Raw genomic sequence first — 16,807 nt, 5'->3', positions numbered from 1 at the left:
CTCCAGACTTTTAAACTTTAGTTTTTAATTCTGAGGCAGGGTTTTGGTAAGTTGACCAGGCTGACCTTGAATTTGTGATCCCTCTGCCTGAGCCTCCACAGTGGTCGGTATTACTGGTATGTGCTCCTGTGTCTGGCATGAGGTTCTTGAATACCATCTCTGATGCTTCCAACTCAAGTGTATTAGGTGGGTAAGTGCCTGCATTTATAAGATCTAAAAGTTTTTTCTGCATTGTATATGGTTCAGTGGCTTCTATGTCTTTCTAAAGTAATCCACCTTCTTCCTTTATATTTTGGCTTCCTGGTATAACTTTTCTTCACTTCTGTCTTAATTCACAGCACACATATTCCTGCCTTTGGCCCTTTTCACACAGTAAATCAGCAACTATTTCAAATTAGTTTTGTTCTCTTTGTCATAGTTCAAATTTCTAGGAAGAATCCTCTGAATCTCCTCCCCCATATCTCAGACACTCATGCTTTATTCTTTTGGAGACAAGGTCTCGCTGTATAGCCCAGGCTGGTCTTGAACTTCTGCCAATCCTCCTGCCTCAGCCTACTGAGTGCTGGGACTGGAGGTGTGCACCACTGTGCCCAGCCTATTCTTTTATTCTGTATTTCTTTGATCCTTTATTTGCCCCCCACTCTGTAATTTTATATATGCTGGTAATACTGTATGTCTTTGACCATCTTTCTCTTCTTTTTTTTCGTACTGGGGATCGAACTCGGGTCCTTGCGCTTGTGCAGCAGGCGGAAAAACCACTGAGCTATGACATTTTCTCCTTCAAAGTGTTGTTACAAGGATTAAATGCATCAAAGTGTGTAAATTAATTCAAATGGTACCTAGAATGTCATGTCATAATTACTGTAAGTAATTTATAACAGAGCGATAATTCTCTTTGAGCAGAGGCCATTTCATACTGATGACACTGGAGAGGTCTTATGTTGTGTTTGGGATGTCTCATGCAGTACCACATTGGAGCAGTAGATGGCAACAAAGACCCCCAGTGTACAGATCTCCAAGCACCGTAAATGTTTAAGATGTTTCCCCTCTAAATTGGTTGTGGGTATTGTAAAAGAAGATACTAGGACTGAAGTTAAGGTTTCCCCCTAAAGCTGTGTTCCAGCTTCAAGCCTACAGATATTGGGACATTTGGTTATGGGTGGGAAAACAACAGCTTGAGAATTGCTTGCCTGGAGTACATGGGCTCTGGACTTCAGTTCTCACATTGTGTGTTGGGTGAGTTTATGACCTTGTATAGGCTCTGGCTTCCCTTCTCAATGTTGGTACATGTATGTTTGTTCGAGGCAGGGTCTCCCTTTGTAGGTCAGGCTGGCCCTGAACTCACTATGTAGCCCAGGCTCACCTTGAACTTGTGGTAATCCTCCTGCGTCAGCCTTCTGAGTGCTGGGATTATAGGCATGCACCACAATGCCCGGCCTCGATGCTGATATTTGAGGGATAAAACAGAATGAGAGTGAAAACCAGACATATGAGTGGGAGAAACTCAAAAGAGAGCAAAACCAATAGGGAGGAATCAGAATTAGAGGTGAGGAAAGAGAGATAAGGAAGGATAATTAGAAATGGAAGTGACAGGGACATGATTGTGAGACTAAGATTGCCCAGATAAAGTAGAGAATATTAAATTTATGTTTCCTATGGAAATACTTATCTCCCTTTGCAGTCCATCTCCTCCACTCCCACCCCAGGTTTCCACTGCCGAGGCATGGTGGATGCCGACTCATGCTTCCTGATAGAAACACAGAATCTCTTCTCAAAGCACATGAGAAGCTGCTTCTCACCTTTGTCTGGACTCCCCATCCCTCCCCAGGAGCCTCCTCAGTGCCCTCTTTACCTCCTTGTTCCTCAGGGTGTATATGAGAGGATTAAGAGTAGGAGTGACCACGGCATAGAAGAGACCGAAGAACTTGCCTCTCTCTAGGGCATTGGGATTTTTAGGCTGGAGGTAGAAAGCAATGACTGCACTGTAGAAGAGGGTGACCACAATTAGGTGAGAAGAGCATGTCCCAAATGCTTTCCTCTGCAGAGTTAATCCTCAGCACTGCCCGGGCAATGGCACCGTAAGAGACCAGAATGAGGGTGAGGGGCACAACTAAGATGAAGACACTGGCAACAGCCATCTGGATCTCATTGTCAGTGGTGTCCTCACAGGAGAGGCGAATCAGTGCTGGGACCTCACACACGAAATCATCCACCTGATGGTGGGGATGGAAGGGCAGGCGGAGGGTGGGTGGTGTCTGGACTGTAGATTGGGTGAGACCCATGACCCAGGCCACAGCTGCCAGCTGCCGGCACAGGCGGGGGTGGATGATGCTGGCATAGTGGAGGGGTTGACAGACAGCCATGTAGTGGTCAAAAGCCATCACTGTCAGGAGGATGCACTCAGTGGTCCCCAGGGACAGAAAGATGAAGAGCTGGACAGAGCAGCCCAGGAAGCTGATGGTCCTCTTGGTGCCCCAAAAGTTGAGCAGCGTCTGGGGGACACAGCTTGTGGTGAAGCAGAGGCCTAAGGATGAGAGGTTGGACAGGAAAAAGTACACTGGGGAGTGGAGCCTGGGGTCCTGGGTGGACAGCAGGATAATGAGTGTGTTGCCCACCAGAGTTAGGAGGTAGGAAAGCAAGACAATCACGAAGAGAATCTTTTCCAGCCCTGGGTGTTCGGAGCAGCCCAGAAGGAGGAAGCCTGCTGCGGAGCTTTGGTTGAACATGGTTTGTTCCTGTCCAGAGGTGGAGAGATGAGGGTGTCAGACCTGTGTGTTTCAACGTGGCTCATAAAAGTTCACCCAAGGTGCCTGTCAGGCCATGTTAGGTGGATGTTTCTTCTCTGCTTTTGCTTACCCAGTAGGACCTTCTCCTTCCCTATTTCTCCTGGTCAAATGTTTTCTAGTGACAGCAAGGAGACCAGGAATCAGTGGTAGGTAATGAATGGAGCCTCACACTGGTGCCTTTGACTTCTGGACAAAAACAGCTGGTAGGAAATATGAGTTAATTAACCACCCTTCATTCAACAATAATTTACTAAACATTTTTTCCTGAATACTATGGTAGTTCTGATTATCTTATTATGTCCACTTAGAAAGGATTAGCAAATAAAACTCACATGGAATTTCCTTATTAAATTTTTCTGTACAGTTTTCTGTTCTGAGGCATAAATTTTGTATAATCACTCATGTCTTATTTACTTTATTCTTGTGTATAAATGAGGTGATTCTGAACTATGGATTGGATAATGGAGCACTTGTATTAAAAAAGAGATTTGGGGCCGGGGATTTAGCTCAGTGTTTCCAGCGCCTGGCTCAAAAGCGCAAGGACCTGAGTTCGATCCCTGGTGCCGAGAGAGAGAGAGAGAGAGAGAGAGAGAGAGAGAGAGAGAGAGAGATTTCTCTTCTATATGAAGTGACCCAATCCACAGAGAGACTAGTTAGTTGACTTTGTCCTTTTGTCCTTAAAAAATATGATTTATTGGCTGGACATGGTGGTGCACACCTGTAATCCCAGCACTTGGGAGGCTGAAGCAGGAGGATCACTGTGAGTTTGAAGCCAGCTTGGGCTACATTGTGAGTTTAAGCTCAGCCTGAACTGCATAGTGAAACCCTGTCTCAAAAAAAAAAAAGATTTACTAAACTAAATATAATAAACTAAATATAGCCATGAGGGTGCACACCTATAATCTCAGCATTCGGGAGGCTGAAGCAGGATGATTGTAGTGAGTTCAAGGCCTGCCCGGGCTGCAAAGTAAATTCAAGGCCAGTTTGAACTACAAAATGAGACCTTGTCTCAAAAGACCAAAAAACAAAAACAAAGCAAAACACCCCAAAAGCTAAATGAAGGGCTTTCCTTACAAATGAAAATCCCTAATCTCAATTTAACATATGCAATGTGGCAAAATAATATGAAAAATGTTGGCCAATTATCTTCTTCCAGGGCTTAGAAATTAAAAAACAAGATTTTTATATTTATAACAAACTGAGTCGTTATTGAAATGTTTAAGTAGAAATTTAAAAATTTTAATACTGTCTTAATTCTGTCCACTATTTGAGATGTAAAACATTTTATATAAAATACAAAGCTACAGAAATCATGCAAGAATAAGTTAAAGAACCTCCTTATATACCACTTTTTGTTAGTGCAACTTTTTGTTTGCATACACAATTATATTTATTCTGAGCTATTGGAGAATGGGTGGCATATACAAAGTTTTTTCACATTTCTAAGAAAATGGAATTTCTTTTAGTAAAAAGAGCAATTGCTAAATATCAACATTGATATTATTATTTACTCAGGTCATGCTTTTTCTAATAATGTCCTATATAGTAAAATCTTTCATGTGAAGATCCAGTCCAAATCACATGCATCTGACCTCGGTGTCAGTACCAGCCTGTCTTTAGTCACGGGAAGAGCCACCCTTAAAACAAAGCTGACAGGTCAAGCCCTGTTTGGAGAAGTTGAAGCTGCTGGAGCAGGTCCTTCTCCATCCCGGGAACCCTGGGGAGCACCTGTGAACTGTCAGCACCCACGGCACTGAAGGCAAATAAGCCGAAGATAATGTGAGGGTGGGAGAAGGACGTTTGCACAGCGAAGGAGGAAATCCGGGTGGATGAGTTAAGAAAGCCAAGTGTCCTGTATCACAGGAGACTTGTTTTTGCTGTGTAAGACCTGTTGGAACACAGATAGAGACCTCAAAGGTGGGGTGGGATGGTTGCCACCCTGGCAATTAACAGGAAGGAACTGAGGTTTCTCTGAGCACAATCTTAGGAATGCTGTTTAGGGGGTGAGATGCCCAGCAAGTCCATGGTCTTGCTGGCAACAGCTGCCCTGCGAGTTCGTGGATGGCACAGCCGCTTCCCGTCACAGGCATCAGTCTTGTGGTACACGCTACCTATCGCCTCCCTTTTTGCCCTCTCTTTTTTTTCTTCTTCTGTTTTTCTTCCTTCATCATTACTTTTCCTCCTTGAGGATAAGATTTGTTCTCTTTTAAAGTTAGTTGTCCAAACAGAAGAGTGTATGAAACATATCTATGGATTTTAGAGAATAATAAAATGCATCCATATTTCTCCTGCACCCCTTCCAATGTAAAACAACAAGTTGGACATGTGCAAATTGATGCATGTGGGAGAAGAATAAAATGGTAACTTACGTGTAAAAAAATCCTTATTGGGGCTGGGGATTTAGCTCAGTGGTTCCGCCACCTGCCTCGCAAGCGCAAGGACCTGAGTTCAATCCCCGGTACTGCTGGAACTTACCCATGACAAGTAGCTAATGAACTGTGGGAACTTCCCCTTGATTTTTCAGTGAGAAGTACAAGCAAACTATGGAGTAATATCATACCTTCAAACTTGACTAGAGCTTAGATGTAAGGCAAGAGAAATGGTGGCCACCTCAATTCCATGGACATGTTAATCTTACTGCTCCTTACAGCAACTTCAAAACGTAGGCAGTATAATTAGATTCCCTTTCAGATAAGGAAAGGAAGGTGCAAGAGGAGAAATAGCACAGAGGAAAGCAAAGCTGGCGAGCATTGGAGCTGGGAGGTGCACACAGCTGTGGTAACCACTCTCCCCCATCGCTCTGCCGGACATAGTATGCAGCCTTTTCTTCAATCTAGTAAGTTAGCAGTACTAGAAGTAGAAAGGGAGGCACAGTGAGATGCTGGAAAGAGGAGCCCCAGTAGTCCAATCCTATGGGGGAGAATCAGCTCATCACTTCTGCTCAGCCTAGGGGCCCCATGGCCCACAGATAATTAGCCACTGAACAATGATGAGTGAGAAGAGATGGGAGGGTTCAGGGCAAATGTGCCAACAGGATGCTCCCTGAGGTAAGTGAGGAGGTCACCCTCTGCTGCTCTGCGTCCCTGGGGAATATAAGGGCACTATTGCCTCCTCACCCCAGCTCCCAAGTGTCCCTTACTTCCATTTGCTCCCCTCACACCTCTACTATGCTCACTGAGTAGCCCTTTACTTTGGTTTATTTCCTTTTTGGTCTTAGATAATACAGGTAAAATTTATGTGATAAAATGTGCGAGTCCACTGAGTTTTCACAGATGTATACAACTAGGCAAACATGATCCTAGAGATGTAGAATATTTACATTTCCCCCAAAGTTCCTCACGCTAATTTACAATAACTCTGTGCCCTGTCTGTGTTCTAGGTATGCACTGATTTGATTTCTATGATTATAGGTTGTTTTGCCTGTTCCAGAACTCCACATAAATATCCATTATATATATATACTCTTTTGTCTTTAGCTTTTTATACTCTGTACTACCTTATTGAGAGATATCCACATTGTTTTGTGCATCAAAAGTTCGTTCCTTGAAGAAGACCTAAAAATTCTGAACAACCCAATATCAACTGATGAAATTGAAAATGTAATTAAAAACTTATCAACCTAGAAAAGCCCGGGCCCTGATGGCTTCACCGATGAATTCTACAAGACATTAAGAGAGGAACTGCTGCCACTACTGTTTAAACTCTTCAATGAAATTGAAAGGGAAGCAATACTCCCAAATTCATTCCTGGAAGCATCACCTTGATCCCCAAAGCAGAGAAAGACCCAACTGAAAGGAGAATTATAGGCCAATCTCACTAATGAACATAGATGCAAAAATCCTTAATAAGATAATGGCAAACAGAATGCAGAAGATCATCAAGAAGATCATACACCCTGATCAAGTGGGTGGGATTCATCCCAGGGATGCAGGGATGGTTCAATATAGGCAAATCAATCAATGTAATACACTATATCAACAGAGCCAAGGACAAAAACTATATTATTATCTCCATAGATGCAGAAAAAGCATTTGACAAAATCCAACATGCATTTATGATAAAAACTCTACAAAAAATTGGAATAGATGGTTTCTACCTCAAACTGATAGAAGCCATCTATGAAAAACCAACAGCCAATATCATACTAAATGGTCAAAAACTGAACTCCTTCACACTAAAATCACGAACAAGACAAGGATGTCCACTATCACCACTCTTGTTCAATGTAGTTCTGGAAACATTAGCCACGGCAATTAGACAAGAGAAAGAAATAAAAGGAATAAAGATAGGAAATGAAGTCAAATTGTCATTATTTGCAGATGACATGATACTCTATATAGAAGACCCCAAGAACTCCACCAAAAGTCTTCTAGACTTAATAACCAAATTCAGTCAAGTAGCTGGTTACAAGGTCAACACAAAAAATCAAGAGCTTTCCTCTACATAAATGACAGACTCACTGAGACAGAAATAGGGCAAATAATTCCTTTCACAATAGCATCCAAAACACTGAAATACCTAGGAATCAACCTAATGAAAGAAATCAAAGACCTCTTCTCTGAAAACTATGGCACTCTGAAAAGAGAGATTGAAGATGATATCAGAAAATGGACAGACATCCCCTGCTCCTGGGTAGGAAGGATTAATATAGTGAAAATGGCCATACTTCCAAAACTGCTCTATAGATTTAATGCAATTCCAATTGAAATCACAGCAGCATACTTCATGGACCTTGAGAAAACAATCCAAAAATTCATTTGGAACAAGAAGAGACCCAGAATAGAAAAAGCAATTCTAGGTAACAGAGACATGGCAGGGGATATCACAATCCCCAACCTGCAACTATACTACAAAGCTACTGTGATAAAAACAGCATAGTACTGGCAAAGAAACAGACTTGAGGACCAGTGGAACAGATTAGAAGATGCAGAAACAATGCCAGACACACTCAGCCATCTCATCTTTGATAAAGGAGCCAAACACCCCACTGGAGGAAAGATAGCCTCTTTAATAAATGGTGCTGGAAAAATCGGGCTTCAACTTGCCAAAGATTAAAACTAGACCTGTATCTCTCACCATGCACTAAGCTAAAATCAAAATGGATTAAAGATCTAAATATTAAAATAGAAACTCTGAACCAGTTGGAACAGAGGTTAGGTAGAACCCTTGAAGACATCAGTGTAGGAAAATATTTTATGAACAAAACCTCAGTTGCCCGTGAACTAGCACAAACAATCAACAAATGGGATCTCTTCTTATTAAAAAGCTTCTGCACAGCAAGAGAAACCACCAGCAGTGTGAAGAGACAACCCACAATGTGGGAAAAAATCTTCACCTGCTCTTCCTCAGACAAAGGTCTACTATCTCGAATCTATAAAGAACTTAAAAAGATCAGAGCTCCCAAATTTAAAGACCCAATCCAAAAATGGGCATCTGAAATGAACAGACATTTCTCAGACAAAGAAGTAGAAATAGTAAATAAATACATGAAAAAATGTTCAACATAACTGGTCATTTGAGAGATGCAAATGAAAACAATGCTGAGATTCCACTTCACTCCAGAAAGAATGGCTGCTATCATGAAATCAACCAATAACAAATGTTGGAGGGGCTGTGGGGAAAGAGGAACCCTGCTCCACTGCTGGTGGGAGTGTAGACAGGTGCAAGCACTGTGAAAATCAGTATGGAAATTCCTCAAAGAAGTAGGACTGGAAGTCCCATTTGACCCTCCTATTCCACTGCTGGGGATCTTCCCCAAAGAATTAAAAGAATCATACCACAGTGATATATGTGTACCCATGTTCATAGCAGCACAGTTTGTAATAGCTAAAACTTGGAAACAACCCAAATGCCCATCAACTGGAGACTGGATAAAGAAAATGTGGTTTTTTAAATAAAATGGAGTACTACTCATCCATCAAAAATGAGAAATTAGAGACATTTATAGCTAAGTGGATGCACATTGAGGCGATACTCTTAAGTGAAATAAATAGGACACATGTGTAAATACCGAATAGTTTCTCTGGTGAGAGAAACTGAAAGTGTAAATAAGGACTAAATGTATAATAGGTAATGTGAAATAGGAAGAAAAGGGGCAAAGGGGAAGGAAGTGGGAGGGCTAGGGGGAAGGATAGAAGGGAATGGGATTAATATGAGAAAATGGAAAAATAGGAACAAAATCTTTGTAAATAGGGAGGACTGGAGGGGTTGAAGGGGGGGCTGGGCAAGGGTGAAAAATAAGAACCAAGAGAGACTATGTAAAGGTGCAAATTTCCAATGATGAATGTCATTATATTGTATACCTAAAATGTACCAATGATTAGAATGAATAATCAATAATGTAAAATAGGAAGAAAAGGTCCAAAGGGGTAGGGGTAGTGGGAGGGGCAGGGCAAAGGAAAGAAGGGAAAGGAAAAATGCTGAGAAATGGAAAAAATGGAAATAAAGTCTTTGTAAATAGGGAAGGGTGGAGGGCGTGAAGGGAGGGCTAGGAATGGGGAAAAAATAAGAACCAGGATGCATTATGTAAAGGTACAATTCCCAATGAGAAATGTAATTGTGTTGTATACCTACAATGTACCAATAAAAGAATTTAATACAAAAAAAATTCATGTACCTGACGTTTGGAGCGTGGGTATGATTGTTAGGGTTAGGGTTCTTTTTGTAAGGGTCATGGATAGTGCTGAAATAGAGGTACCTGAGAATGACTTAGGGTTAGGGTAGGGTTAGGGTTAGGGTTAGGGTCAGGGTGATAGATAACATTGAAATTGAAATGCCAGTGCCTTCCCGTGTGGGTTGGAAAGTTAGTATTAGCGTAAGTTCATGGGGGTGAGTTAGGGATAATGTCGAATGTCAAGTACCTGGGTATTGTGATTTGGTCCTGCGCCTTAGGGTTAGGGTTAGGGTTAGGAGTAGGTTTAGGTTTAGGGTTCCAATTCATGTACCTGACGTTTGGAGTGTGGGTATGATTGTTAGGGTTAGGGTTCTTCTTTTCGTAAGGGTCATGGATAGTGCAGAAATAGCCGTACTTGAGGATGACTTATTGTTCTGGTAGGGTTAGGGCTAGGGTTAGGGTTAGGGTCAGGGTGATAGATAGCATTGAAATTGAAATGCCTGTGTCTTCCAGTGTGGGTTGGAAAGTTAGTATTAGCGTAAGTTAGGGTTAGGGTTAGGGTTAGGGTTATTGTTAGGGTTAGGGTCAGGGTGATAGATAGCATTGAAATTGAAATGCCTGTGTCTTCCAGTGTGGGTTGGAAAGCTGCGCCGAAACCTTGGGGATTGGCAAGCTACGCGGGCCTCTCAGGGGCGCTGCAGCATCCGGACTGCAACTGCGGGAGGTCTGCACTGTGCCACAGAGCCCCGGGCAGCAGGGATGGCGGGGCATTCTGGCCCTGGGCGCCCTGATGACAGTGCCCCTCGCCTTGTGGAGTGTGGCCTGGTGCGCCGTCCTCCGCCTGTGCCCATCACCATCGTGTCCTGGCCCCGCTCCCGAGGACCGCCTGCTGAAGTCGTCCTCGGAAACCGCAGGTGCCTGGGCCCGGTGGCTGAGAGCAGGGCTTGGGGATAGGGCAGGGCTAGGCACCTCTGAACGGAGGGAAGTCGCTGGGCCGGGGTCCCCTGCACGTCCAAATCGGCGGGTGGAGGACGGATGTGCCAGGGAGCTGGTGCGTGTAGACACCCTGGAGACCTGGTGCCCCGGGCACCCCGCTGAAGACTCCTGTGCTGGGGACCCACACAGGGGACCCTGTCGGCCACAAATCTGCTCCTTTCAGTCGGTGTCAGGGAATGTGTCTCAGTGATAACAAAGTGCTAAAACCGGGCGAGGTTTGGGGTCCGGTGAGCCTGGATCGGGCCAAAGCAGCACACACATGAGCCTTGGTGGGGTCAGGGAGGCTGAGGCAGTCCATAGGAATAGACAAGGGGCCCCAGCAGTACTACTTCTGATATCAACATGGGAGGAGGGCCACCCCGGAAATTACTGCTGTCACGGTCCTTCTTTATCCTGTCCATCCACGCGCCCCTGCTCATTGTCCAAGGCCTGGAATTTTGAAAAGAAGAACAAATAAAACAGTGTAAACTTCCCACTAGCTTGTAAGGGTGGAGAACCTCCCATCAAGGCCGGGCATGCATTTATACTGGACTTTCAGGGCTTGGACAGAAACAGAGGGCTTGAGTCCAGCATGCATTTGGCTCAGTGATGTAAATATTCTGGAGACCCCAACACCCTGGGAGGGGGCCAGAAAATGGACCAAGACCTGTGTCTGGGAGTCAAGCATGTAGGGAAAGACTCCTAGTATTTTCCTTCCTTCCTTCCTTCTCTCTCTCTCTTTCTTTCTTCTTTTTCTTTCTCTCTTTCTTTCTTTCTATTTCCTTCCTTCCTTAACTCCATGCTTAACTCCTTCCTGCCACCATGGTTGTCCTGTGCATGGCACTGAGAGGTCTTTCCACATCCTGAAGCCACAGTGGCTCCCGAAAGCAGGATAAGTCCTTCTGAAAAAGAGATGACTAGGGGCTGGGATTTAGTTCATTGGTTCCACCACCTGCCTGGCAAGGGCAAGGTCACTAGTTCAATTCCCAGTAGACCTCCCCCCCAAAAAACCCCAAAAAGAGACAAGTAAGTTTCTATTTTCTTTTTTTGTGGCTCATAAAAGAGATTGTTCTCTTGATTTCTTTTGTGCATTGCCTGTGTGACTTTGTATGTTGGTTTGTGTCCAGCAACTTCACTGAATTTGTTAGAACAGCTTTTGATCCTGTCTAAAGAATGACAACTTCTCTTCTGCAGTTTTCTGTCTGGAGGACTTTTAATCCTTTTTCTTGCCTCATTGCTCTGCCTCCCATTTCTAGCACTGTGTTGAGAAGCAGTATTGAGGGGGACTGTCCTTGTCTTGTTTACCACCTGAAAGGCTTTCAGCTTTTCACCACTGAGGGTGATGCCAGCTGTGGGCTTGTGATAATGACCTCTATTGTGTTGTCTTACATTTCCGTACTCAATTTGCTTGGAGCATTTATCATAAAAAGATGCATAATGTTAGCACGCATTCCTTCTGTGTCAGGTGAGGTGACCGTTTAGGTGTTTGCCCCTTTATTCTGTTATTGTGCGGCACCACATTTCCCGACTTGAATGTGTTCAGGCATCATGGCATCATGGGGATAAACTCCACATGATCATGTAAATGGTCCTGGCAACGTGCTGTCAAGTTTAGCTTGCTAGAATTGTGTTTAGAATTTCTGTATATATGTTTATGAGGGATGCTGGCTTATAATTTTCCTGTACACCCTTGTCTGGCTTAGGTAGCAGGGTACAGTGTGCCTCTAAAATAAATTTGGAAATATTTTCTTCTGTCCAATTTTGAAAGAGTGGGAGAAGGGTTTGACCTAGCATACACAATGAACATTTTTGCCTTTTCTCTGGTGATACTCTGGGGGAGTGGAAGCTTGGGATGTGTTCTTTGAGGATTTAACTGATCTGCGGTGGTGAAACATCATGAATATGGGTACAATGTGAAAAGAGGGTGACACTGTAGCACTAGAGGGCTGGAGACTGGATTCTTTTTTTTTTTCTTTTGGTACCGGGTACCAGGGATCGAACTCAGGTCCTTTCGCTTGCCATGCAGGTGGTGTAACCACTGAGCTAAATCCCCAGCATGGATTCTAAAACCCATGCAAGAAAGTGTAGAAGAGATAGACAGACAACATATGTGGCCCGGTAAACCTCCCGAAGGAAAAGAGCAGGATGCTCACATACCTGGCTTCAATGGAGGGTTTATAATGGCCTCAAGCTGTGAAGATATTTCATGACCGTGGTATAGATGGAGGGACAGATAGATAGATAGAGTATCAAATTTAATAGCAGAAAATGAAATACATTCATAAGGAATGATCTCCATTGACCTATAGTGACCTATAGACTAAATGGTCTAACGTGAAAAAAAATCACAAAAAGAGGAAAACACAATGTATAACTTAACTATATTAATTTGAATAAAAACACTGAGAAACAAGAGAAGCACAGAGTAATTAAAGATATGTAAAAAAGAAAAAGGCATTGGAAGGGCAAATCAAATCAGTAACAATGGGGCTTGAGGAACAGTGGTGAGACGCCCCACCCTGATCCCAGGCTGGTCGGAGTGGAGCTGGACATGACAGCCAGCTCTGTCGGGAGCTCACAGCTCAGACTTCACTGAGCGCTGAGCCTGTCTGGCCCTGATGGCGCAGGCCTTCAGGGGTTCCTGAGACTTAGGACGAAGTCTTCCTGTGCCTGAGAGTGCTGCTGTCCTGCTGGGCTCGGGGCTCCAGAAGGCAGGACAGGTTGTAGCTGTGGGACAGAGAGGAATCGAGAGCCCCACCTGGAGTCTCCCTCCCAGGGCCCGCCCAGCAGCCCGAGTCCCGCTGCCTCTGCAGCCGCCTTGCAGCAGGGTCTGTGGCTGACACTGGAGCCGTGGCCACAGGCTCTCCGCAGCGGGCAGCCAGGGAGAGCCCCCCAACCCTGGGCTTTCACACGAGTCCTGCCTGGCCTCACCCCTCATTCTCACTGAGCCACTCCCTCGAGTGGAACCAGACCTCAACATTTTCCTCACACTGAAAATTATATTTCCTCGCTGCCACCTGGAACAGCTGCATCTTCTGAAGAATTTTGGCTTCCTGGGGCAAGAGGAACAGCCGGCTTCTGAGAGGGCTGGCACTGGACATGAGGTGAGGGCCGTGAGCAAGGAGGGAAGAGTTCAGGGCTGGTCTGCAGGGCTTTCCCTTAATTGTCCCCCCATCCTCTCAATCCCACCCGAGCCCTAAGCTGTTCTCAGACGTGGGCCAAAACTGCCCCATGTCCAGGCAGTTGTCCATGTGTCGTGTCCAGCCTCCTGTGCACACACTCCATCGGGATGGTTTTCATCTTTCTGTGTGTACAAAACCCTCCTAATAAAGCACAATGCAGAGGGTGAAGCCAAGGAGCGTCCAGCCCAGGAGGTTTCTGAATTCTGCCTTCCCACCCTCCTGGAGGTGCAGGACACAGCTGCTTACCTTCTGTATTTTCTCCAAGTTGCCAAGATTGCCCTGCAAGGCAGATAGCAAAAGTGCATGAGAAAGCCTGAGCCATGAATAGCCCACCCCAGCCTTGGTCCTGTTGGAATCGTGGCAGGGTCCCCTGGGACCAGGAGTGCATGGAGAAGGACGAGGACCCTGGGCAGGTTTGGGCTCTGCAGAGGAAGCACAGGGGAGCTGAGGCTGAGGGACATAAATCCAAATGGCAGTTGGTGTCAGACAGGGAAACAGGCCTCAGAGAGGAAGGGAGTACTGGCCACAGAGGTGCTTCCTGGCCTTGGGGCCCCACCTTCTCTCTCCTCCCTTGGACGCCACCTGAAGGAGAGACTGAGTCCAGCTCAGTCAAGGGCCGCTGCAGCTTTGCAGCCAGGCAGCTCCGTGGCTTCAGGATTTGGAAAAGAGGGACTTGGGGTCATTGTGGAGGGTGCTTCACCCCTAGGCAGGATGGACTTGGAGCCTCCAGCACTCAGGGCCAGGTGTGAGGATCTCCCTCGTAACAGCAGGTTGCCAAGTGCCAGGACCTGAGGGTTCAACACAGGGGCCTTCCCTTCCAAGCCCCAGGATCCTGTTCCCAAAGCTGCTGCCTGAGGGTCACTCACATCCAGGTCATCCTTCATCACTGTGTCCAGCATCACCAGGTCAGTGAGGAATGTGCCCAGGAAGGGGATGGAACCCTGTGCTGTTGGGGGGTGGAGAGGATGAGCACCCAGCCCCGCTCCCACTTAGAGCGTGGAAGTCCCCCTGAACCTGCACACACCCATCTCCTGCCCCTCTGGGACTCCGAACTAAGTCCTTCCAATTCTCTCCCTCCCATCTTCCTGCCAGGCTTCCCGTGACACGGAACACCCCGAGTTACCTCCCTGGTGTTGATTTTCTTATTTCCTACTGAGGACTGGAACTAGCGCCTTTGCACCGTGCTACATCCCCAGCCTTTTTTATTGTTCACTCAGGGACAGGGACCTGCTGAGGCATTAAGTTGCCTAAACTGGGTGCAAACTTGTGAGATCCTTGTGCCTCCGCCTCCCAGAGTGCTGTGGTTGCAGGCATGTGCCACCCTGCCTAGCTTCCATGGGGATGACTGGTGTGGGTCACACGATGCTGTGCCTGTCTCCAGCTCTAGCCCATATGTGCTGTGTGTGCAGCCCTTCCGGGGTCTTGCTCTGGCCTCTCTGATGGAGGCATCTCCAGCACAGCAGGGAAAGGCTGGAGGAAGGCACCCTGCTCTCTGGGTGTGGAATGTCCTGGAAGGAAGGGAGGCTCTCCTGTCCTCTGACTCCTGGGACCTTCCCTACCCCTGGACACTCACCTTCTTCTTCTGCTGCTGCCTCATCTGGGCTCTCTGGGGGTTGTTCTCCAGGGTGGCCTCCTTGGAGAGCCCCTCCTGCCAGGTTAGGCAGGGATGTGGAGACTTTTCTGCCCTTATAAAACTGCCTCCCTGAGCTGAGACCCTGCACAGCTGGCTCCTGTCAGCTGGTACAGCTCTGTTACTACTCGACTATGCTTGGCCATTCACTCCCAGCTCCCATGCTGCCTTGGTTTGTCACCCTGGGTGTGTGGCCTGGAAACCCTGAGCATGCTTTCCCATCTCAACATGCACCTGCCCCACGGCATCTCCTGAGGGCTCCATGTTATGTAATTATTGCTGAAATCCTCACCACTCTGAGGAGCGTCCAGGAGGAAGCACCTCAACTTTCAGTCCTTGCCACACTGTGCTGCCTGCACAAAGACTCTCCTAGAGCAGTATAAGGGAAGCTAGCTCCTCTTGCCCACTGGAAGTAAAAGCTCAGCTCCTTTCACCCCACGTCCCAGCACCAGCCCTGCCCACTGTCCCCTCCTCTGAGCTCCTAATGAGTGTCTGGAGACCCTGCCATGCCCATGCACAATGGAATACAGCAGTGGGTCTCAGACAGCATGTTTGAGAAGCTCCTGCCTGTCCCGGACCCCCGCAGTCTCTGCCCCACAGCTAGATGGGAGGCCAGGCCCAACTTCACCTCCTCCTATGAATCCCCCAAGGGAGTTCTTTTGACAGAGCCTCTGCTCAGCCACGGAGAATGTGACCTCCCAAGTTGTCAACTCTGAGTGATGAGGACATATTTCCTTGGGAAGTGGGCTCTGAGATTGGATCAGTTAGGATCTACTATTGAATACATGCATCCTCAAGATAGTTCTAACATCCATCAGGAGACAGTGTTGCTGCCAACTGGACACTGAAGTAGGAATCTGAAGACCCATCAGTGTGAGCAAAGGAGCAGAGGGGAGTGACAGCACACCCATGAATCAGTCCCAAGTGTACCCACTGGCACAGGAGTTGAGCTTCCCCTTGACCACCTGTCCCAGTGGGATTTCTCTGCTACAGTCAGGGTGTTCCCTTCTGTCAGAGGTTTGGTGAAGATGAAAGAGGAACAGGTCCTTATTTCCTAAAATATTGTGGGCCAAGTTGCTGGAGTAAGGAAGCCTTACCACCTCCAGCCAACTGCATGGGGGAAGCCACTTTCCAGCAGGAGGGATCAGCATGGCAGCCAGAGATCTGCTGATTCTGCCAGCGTATCCACCCTCCCTGGAGAGCCCAGTGACATCCCTTAAGCCTCATGTGCCCCCAGGCCTTCAGTTTAAAAAAGGACAGATACAGCCAGTCCTCTGATTCGAGAAGATACAACTGGAATTTCTCAAGCTTCAAATGAGAAAAACAATCCCATCTGGCACAGAACCTTTTCCAATGTCACCCCTTTCTCTCTGTTTCAAACACTTTCACCCCAGATCTGAGCCTCAAAATTGCCTTCATGAGCAGATTCCTGCTCTCTGCATGTCCTTGGCACACAACTTATTGAAATTTTTGAAGCTTTTCCTGTTTGAGAGGGGAAACAGTGAGGAGGAATTGCAGAATAATAGGAGGTATGTGAGTTCAAATTCGTTTTATTTGAGAACCCAGAGGACACAACCTGCCTGAGTGAGCGATTCTAGCTGGGTTCATCTAAAACGTATGA

At 46.2% G+C, this 16,807-nt stretch overlaps 1 protein-coding gene and 1 long non-coding RNA gene across 2 annotated transcripts; both read right to left on the bottom strand.

The window, feature by feature from the left end:
• Positions 1–1,795: 1,795 nt before the first annotated feature.
• Or2h2 (olfactory receptor family 2 subfamily H member 2) lies at positions 1,796–2,726 on the bottom strand. Its single transcript, XM_013072776.3, is given in 2 exon segments — positions 1,796–2,036; positions 2,038–2,726. Coding segments are annotated over 2 exon segments (930 nt in total).
• A 10,255-nt stretch (positions 2,727–12,981) lies between these two features.
• LOC147828300 (uncharacterized) lies at positions 12,982–14,020 on the bottom strand. The gene is made up of 3 exons (XR_015450965.1): positions 13,803–14,020; positions 13,364–13,427; positions 12,982–13,101 (listed from the first exon to the last, which is right to left on the bottom strand). It is a non-coding gene; the product is annotated as an uncharacterized LOC147828300 (long non-coding RNA).
• Between the last annotated feature and the right edge of the window lie 2,787 nt (positions 14,021–16,807).

The sequence above is a fragment of the Heterocephalus glaber genome, unplaced genomic scaffold (genome assembly GCF_053883595.1).
Source record: "Heterocephalus glaber isolate CG9 unplaced genomic scaffold, H.glaber_assembly_v1.0 deba00001141, whole genome shotgun sequence".
NCBI classification, from domain to species: Eukaryota; Metazoa; Chordata; class Mammalia; order Rodentia; family Bathyergidae; genus Heterocephalus; species Heterocephalus glaber.
The sequence above is the reverse complement of the archived record's forward strand: the minus strand, read 5'-3'. Positions and strand labels throughout refer to the sequence as shown.